Below are 7,323 nucleotides of genomic sequence, written 5' to 3' on the forward strand. Positions count from 1 at the left end.
CCATGTTGTAGTTCTGACCTTCTGCTCTGCCCTCTGTATTAAAGTGTTCCACCATGTTGTAGTTCTGACCTTCTGCTCTGCCCTCTGTATTAAAGTGTTCCGCCATGTTTAGGACTACAGTCTTTGTAGTCCAAACCAGCAGCTCTGCCTTTCTCTGTATTCTGTTGCTATAGCGATTGGCCCTCAGCCAACTGCTGTGTGTGTGAGACAGAAAGCTGGAGAAGGATTTCTATCTTTATGAGATACACAGTCAGTTTTAATGAAAAAAGCAGTTCGAACAACTGCTTCCCGTTCAGGATCCGTAAGGCCGATACAAAAACCATTTGAACCGTATGAGAGGGCTATTTGTTGACTCCAATAGTCCTGCGATTCATATCTGTAGGTCACTCACAGAAATAGCAGCGATGAGAGAAAAATGGTGTGCGCTGAGCTCAGAAATTTTCAGAAAAGTCTGAAAATGAATGGCTGAGAGCCTGTTGCTACCCGGTCACATGATTTCGCTCTGAAGCACCTTGACAGAAAACCGTCAGCCCTAGAGAAATTTCGAAAACATTTTACGGAAGCAGGCATACGTATCAATGTCATGACTGACTTCCATACCAATAGAGCATATTTTGTAGGCATGAGGGCGATTTTAAAATTGTTTTGGGGTCAAAAATCCACTCCGTTTCTCACTAAAAAAGTGGCAGTTGGTGGCAGTTACACTCTGCAGTTTGGCAGTTGGAAATTTCACTAGTTTTTCGCTTTTTACGTCGCCATCGTAACTCCGATCCCCAATAAAAATAATAGCTCTCATCTTGGCATCGAGCCGCACGTTTTGATACCACTTTTGTTGGTGGGCATGCCGCGGTACGAGCCGCATTAAGGGAACATATCTTTATAAATGTCTCTTTATAAAAATATAAAGAGACATTCTATTGGGTGTAGAACAATAGGTGCATGCCATTAGCATTACATAGGATTACATAGGTATTATGTAATCCTATGTACATAATACATAGGATTAGTGACTGCAGTGACTGCCTTGCGCAGTCACTGCTCTTCCCTATGTAATGCTAATGGCATGCCCCAATAAATGCCCCAATAAATAATAAAGCACAACAGTGCTTTACAAACATGGAATTAGAACATATGGATGTGGCACATTGTCACCGACACCCAAAGCTGGATTTTNCCCCAATAAATAATAAAGCACAACAGTGCTTTACAAACATGGAATTAGAACATATGGATGTGGCACATTGTCACCGACACCCAAAGCTGGATTTTTTCAATATTGGGACTGATACACATATTAGTATCGGATCAGTGCATCTCTACTTATAACAAGACATTTTTTACTTAATAAAAGTGAAATAATCAATAACAATTTTATCAGTATTAAAGAATTATTGACTTAAAACAAGCTCCTATATCTTACTGAAAAGTTATTTATATTTTAGTTTAGTTTTATTTGAAGTGCAGTGAGACATTTGCAGCAGAAACCAGGTCAACAACACTTGGTAAGATTTGGTGTTTTTGCAGTGTACTTTGTGTTGCTGCTTCTCTGTGAAAGTTGTGGTTATAATGTGACTAGAAATGAGAAAAGTGGGAGGAGTGTGAACACTTGAAGAGGTTTACGGCATATGCAGGATGACTCTGTCCCTTCAGCGCCTCCACAGCCTTCTCCAGCCCCTCCCCCGTTATGCCATTGGCCGAAACGTCCAGCAGCCGGAGGCGGGGCATGGTGGTAGTCGTGGCAACCAGTTCTGGAAGGAGGTCGTCATGGAGACGGTTCCCAGAGAGGCGGAGCTCAGTGAGGCTGGCCTGGAGCTTGAGGGCACGCAGCAGAGGGTTGAGGGAGGCGGGGGCCAAACTGAGGCCGCACAGCGACACGGACTGGCCGCCGTCCTGGACCTCGCACAGCCGGGAGACGCGTCTGTCCTCGTCTGGAGGCGGAGACACGTTTGGTTACAGCAAATAAATAAGAAACAGAAAACTTGCTGTTGCATTACGGTCCGTGCTGCTCACCCACTGCCAGACTCTGACAAGCCTTCCTATAGCGATCAGGAAGAGGAGGGAGATCCCAGGAGCAAACTTCAGCCAAAACCTGCAATCAATCGATCAATCAATCAATCAAATTTTATTTATATAGCACCTTTCAGCAACAAGGCATTTCTTAACATTACATTTTGCTGTCGCTTCATTTATTATGTTTTAAAAGCAACTCTGAACAGCTGGTTATAGATTTAAAGGCACTCGGTGTTTCGGCTGATCTGCAGTTTTCAGGAAGTGGTGCAGATTTGTGGTGTGTAGCAGCTGAATGCTACTTCTCCATGTTTGGTTCTGGGCATACAGATCAGAACCAGAACCAGAACCTGAGCCAGAGGTCTTGGAAGGTTGATGCAGCAGCAGCAGATCTTTAATGTATTGTGATGCTAAACCGTTCAGTGATTTATAAACAAACAGAATTATTTTAAAGTCTATTCTTTGAGCTACAGGGAGCCAGTGTAGGGACTTTAAAATTGGTGTTATGTGCTCTATCTTCCTGGTTCTAGTGAGAACGCGAGCAGCAGCGTTCTGGATCAGCTGCAGCTGGAGGATTGATTTATTAGTCAGACCTGTGAAGACGCTGCTGCAGTAATCAACCATGCACTAAAGATAAATGCATGGATGAGTTTCTCTAGATCTCAGTGAGACATCAGTGCTCTAATCCTGGAGATGTTCTTCAGGTGATAGAAGGCCGACTTTGTGACTGTCTTAATGTGGCTCTGGAGGTTCAGGTCAGAGTTCATCACCTTCTGGCCTGATAGCTGGTTTTTAGTTGTAATAACTGAAGCTGTGCATTGACTCCAGATCGTTCCTGTTTAGGTCCAAAGATAATAACTTCAGTTTTGTTTCTGTTCAGCTGCAGAAAGGACTATGGACGCAAGATATCGATTAATCAGTTTATCTAAAGTTGATTGGTTAATCTCCTTTATTTATCCCTCACCTCCTCGTTGGTGTGCAGCACAGCCAGCAGCAGGTCCTGTGGTGAGAGCAGCGCTCCTTCCTTCTGCAGCGAGAGGCGCGGCAGGAGGCCACATTTCTGGTAGTAGCGCTGAGCTGCCTGCTCACAAAGCCACGACACGGTGCAGGAGTCCGCCTCGCTGCAAATAAAACCCAGCATGATGGTTTTAACTGGGAAAAAATCACCCAGAACCCTCCAGATCTGAAACCAGGGCTTCTGCAGCACAAACCTCTGTGGAACTGGGATGAGGAAGACATCTTCTTGCACTTTGACCCTCATTCTGATTGGTGGAGGCAGTGATGCTGGTATGGGAGCAGCAGGAGCCAGAGGCTAAAATATACAAAGGAACCAGGAAGAGACTCAAATTTACCTTCAAATACAACATCAGGAACGATTTAATTACAGTCTGTGCATTAATTCACAGCAAATTTCATTTTAAAGACACTTTGAAAAGAAAAATGAATCAAACTAAATACAGACTATCCAAGTCAAAATGAATCCATCCCAACCCGGAATATAAAGTCAGAAAAAGTTTCATTAGCCAAGAAAACTGACTTCAGAGAAGCACCAAAGACGCCATCTTGAATCATGTTTTAGTCCACAAAAAAAAAAAAAATAAATAAAATAAATAAAAATCCACAAGAAATAATGTAGTTAAACTTCTTTATGCCATTTTTTGGGGGGGAGAAAAGCAACAATTGACCGAACGCCTCACTAAGGAAGAAACTTAAAATTTAAGTTTATACAGCACTGTATAAGCTTACTTTACTTTGTGTCAGTGCTGTATAAATAAACAGCGTTTAGTTGAAGTTGGTATCTGGCGTCTCACCTGAAAGTGCACCAAAGGAGGAGCTTCAGGCCTCATGTCTTCGTCGTCTGGAACGGAGGGGCTGTTTGACCTGCTGACCTCTCGTGTGCCCAGCCTCACCATCCCTGGCATCTGAGTCACCTTGACCTGGTGAGGCTTCAGCGAGCCGTTCTTCCTCTGAGAGAGCCCCCTGCTGGACGAGATCGACACAGCGCCTAAAGGAAGAGAGCCCAATAGGGATCAAATGATTAATCGTGATTAATCACAATAAATAGATTACTAATAAAAATTTTTTTTTGCCTTTAGGTGTACTTTCCAATTTAAAAAGCAATTAAATTGTTTATTTGCATGTTATTAATGTAATTCTAATCTTGTATAAACGAGACTTAAATGAAAAGTCTGCAGAATGTACTAGTTTTTAAGAAGATGTCTCCATTAATTGTCAGAATAGTCGATTAATCGATAACTAAAATAATTGTTAGCTGCTGCCTTTTGAGCAGTAGGAAAGTGAAACTAGGAGTGGTTACCTCTGCAGGACGTCTCTGCGCTCAGATGATTCTGACTTCTAGCCAGTGACGAAGCCGCTTCCTCCCGTCTTGGTTCGTTAAAATCGGTTCGAAGCCGTCTCTTCTTCTTCGGCTGCATCTCACCCAGATCGTCTTCCAACCAGTCGTCTGCCAGATACTCGTCCTCCGGAACCAGAGCGGACGAAACGGTCGGCGCGCTGGAGAACTGCGGCTGTGAAAGAGCCTGACGAAGAGTTTTGGCGCTGCCCAAGCTGCGGATGGCGCTGTGGTACTCGTCTCGTTGGAAAACGCACGGCGCAGGGGCCTCCCTGGTGCTTTCGGTCCTGAGCGGCTCCTGGGCTGAGGGATTCTCCTTCTGACTCGGAGCGGCTGGGACGGCGTGTCTGGGACGGACGGGGCGGAGAGGACTGACCGGGCTGTCGGAGTCGCTGCTGTCTGAGCTGCTGCTGGACGTCTGAACCACACAGACAGACTCCGGTTTACTTTTCTCTAGTTCACAAACAAAAGCAACTCTAATGTTGTCTTTGCAAACATTACCCCGTATAAAACAGAGCCCTCGGTGCCTCTGGCTCTGTGTTGCTTCGATGTGCCGCTGCTCGGCCGCTGCCTGGGGCTGGATCTGTCCTGGTTTGACAGCCTGGGGCTGGATCTGTCCTGGTTTGACAAAGAGCGCCCTCTGGTGGCCAGGAGGGGCTCTGAGTTCTCTGCATCAAACAGCTGGCTGTCCTGCAGGGCATCAAACGGCTTGGCTGCAGCCGGAGCAGCAGGAACTGTGTTGAAGAGAAATTGAGAAAAATAAAAGTATTTAGCAGTGTTATTTTAAAGGTGGCCTTAGAATAGGTCCATGTGAAACAAAGCATGTTCATTACAAAATCATTCTTTGATTATGAGATTTTAATCTGGTAATTTCTGCTGGTTTTCAGTCCTTTAGGGCCTCTTGTCACTTTAAATCCAAATAATCTGCTGCTGGCCCCCAACTCAACATTTACCCTCGCACGTGAAAAAGGCTGCAAACAGATGAGCAATTATACAACCAAACATCTTTGAAAAGCAGAAGTGGAACCTCCTGCACAACCAACAGAATGCAGGAAGTGGTTTCAGAATGGTAAGTCACCAAAACACTTGTCTTTCCCAGCAGCCATTACAGAGCGCCTACAGCGTTAAAACCAGCTGACCAAACGTGCTGGAGCTGAGATTGGATTGCTAGGTAACGGGCAGAGTTCCGCCGGGGTTGCTAGGTAACGGCTCACCTCCTCCTGCGGCCGCCTTCCTCAGCAGCTTCTCCGTGCAGAGACACTCCTGCCTGGCCTCCTCGTCCAGCTCCTTCCTGTACGTCCTCTGCCAGTGACGCAGCGTGTCCATCGGAGTCTCACCCTGAAGGAACGGAAATAACTAAACTCATGAGAAGAAAATATCCTGACTGGTTGCCACATTTTGTTTTGTTGGTGAGCATTAATAATCCTGTTGGTGGTGGCAGCATCTTGCTCCAAAATGGCTGCCTCCAAAACTGGGACTCAATATTAAACTGAACTTAATTAAACTTTAAAATGTTGTCATAACTCACATCATCAAGCAAATGGAAATTATTGAGTCAATTTTAATTTATCATGCGATTAATTGATTTATTGTTCACTGTGACAGGCCTACGCATCATGACTGTCCAAAAGTAAAAAAGATAGAGTAAAAATGCTTCCAGCAGCAAAAGAAACATAAAAAGTTCACACAAAAAAAAATCTGAACCAATACAATAGAGTTTTTCCAACGTGCTGCCAATTCCAGAACTGCATAGAAAGTTCTGGAATCTTTTAGCAAAAAATGTGAAAAACTATTGATAACTTCTTTCACTTCACGTTTATGCACCAGTTTGTGGCTTAAAATCCTAATAAAATACATCAAAGTTATCTTTAAGTCCCAATATGTGAGAACGTTTGAGAGACGGAAATTTTTTTCAGGTTTATTTGCAACATGTGGAAACGTTTTGGAAACAACTTGATGCTGCTGCACCCAAACATTCATCTCCCTGTGAGAGCGGCAATTCTTGAAAAGCTTAAGTAAAACTTAGTGGTTTGTATTAGAAATACATCAGAGCCACGAGGGAAACTAAGAAGCAAACTAAAGTTGACCTTTTGAAACCTTGGTTAAGCTGATCATTTCTGATCTAAATCATTTAACAACAACAAGTGCTAAAAACCACAGAGTGGTAAATCATCTCCACCACAGCGCCGACGTTCCTGTCAGATCTGAGTCAATGGCGCCGGTGCAAAGATCTGCAGCTGGATTAATTACCACAATACTCAAAAGCATTAAACATATAATCAAATTAAAAGTGACTGAAAAGTGCATTTAGTCATATTTTCTATCTGTTATCTACAGGAGAAAATATTTCAACTGATTATTTCTGTTAGTCTGGATTAATGCAGAAGCTCAGCTACAGCAGCAAATAAAACAAAACATCATCTCACAAGCTGCTATGAGAAACCAGATCAGTGTGAAAACCACGAACATCGGGTCTGAAATAAAACCAACGCTGCAGTCAGCTTCTTTAAAACAGAAAAAAATAAAGATCAAATTTACAGCAAATGTTTCTACAGGCTGCAGAATTAGACGACGTGATCTGAAAAATGAAAGGCAAAGAAAAGGAGAAATAAAATGAAAACGAAAAAATAAAGAAAAGGAAGGAAAACAGAATGAGTAAGAAAACAGGAAGAAGAAAAAACTAAAGAGAGAAAAGAAAGAAAGGAAGGAACAAAAACGTGAAAAAACAGAAAGAAAAAGGAAGGAAAAAAGAAAGAGAGCAAAATACAGGAAAGAAAAAGAAAAGGGCAAGAAAAATGACAAAATAAAAAGAAAAAAGAGGATCAGAAAAGAAGGAAAGAAAGAAGTAAAAAGAAAGAAGGAAAAAGAGAAGGAAAAAGAAAGAAGGAAAGAAAGAAGGAAAAAGAAAGAAGGAAAGAAAGAAGGAAAAAGAAAGAAGGAAAGAAAGAAGAAAGAAAGAGAGG

General features: G+C 42.9%; 1 protein-coding gene across 1 annotated transcript in view; it reads right to left on the reverse strand.

Annotated features, from left to right (window-relative positions):
• The window catches only part of tonsl (tonsoku-like, DNA repair protein), a 25,150-nt gene that overhangs the window by 9,502 nt on the left and 8,325 nt on the right, over window positions 1-7,323 (reverse strand). The window contains exons 10-18 of the mRNA XM_016661838.1: window positions 5,575-5,716; window positions 4,962-5,094; window positions 4,862-4,931; window positions 4,325-4,778; window positions 3,819-4,012; window positions 3,219-3,319; window positions 2,972-3,128; window positions 2,011-2,089; window positions 1,621-1,928 (exon numbers count right to left, since the gene is read on the reverse strand). Of these exons, the coding sequence (XP_016517324.1) occupies window positions 1,621-1,928; window positions 2,011-2,089; window positions 2,972-3,128; window positions 3,219-3,319; window positions 3,819-4,012; window positions 4,325-4,778; window positions 4,862-4,931; window positions 4,962-5,094; window positions 5,575-5,716 (1,638 nt within the window). The remainder of the gene's footprint in view (window positions 1-1,620; window positions 1,929-2,010; window positions 2,090-2,971; window positions 3,129-3,218; window positions 3,320-3,818; window positions 4,013-4,324; window positions 4,779-4,861; window positions 4,932-4,961; window positions 5,095-5,574; window positions 5,717-7,323) is intronic.

The sequence above is a fragment of the Poecilia formosa genome, unplaced genomic scaffold, assembly GCF_000485575.1.
Source record: "Poecilia formosa unplaced genomic scaffold, Poecilia_formosa-5.1.2 Scaffold345, whole genome shotgun sequence".
Classification (NCBI taxonomy): domain Eukaryota; kingdom Metazoa; phylum Chordata; class Actinopteri; order Cyprinodontiformes; family Poeciliidae; genus Poecilia; species Poecilia formosa.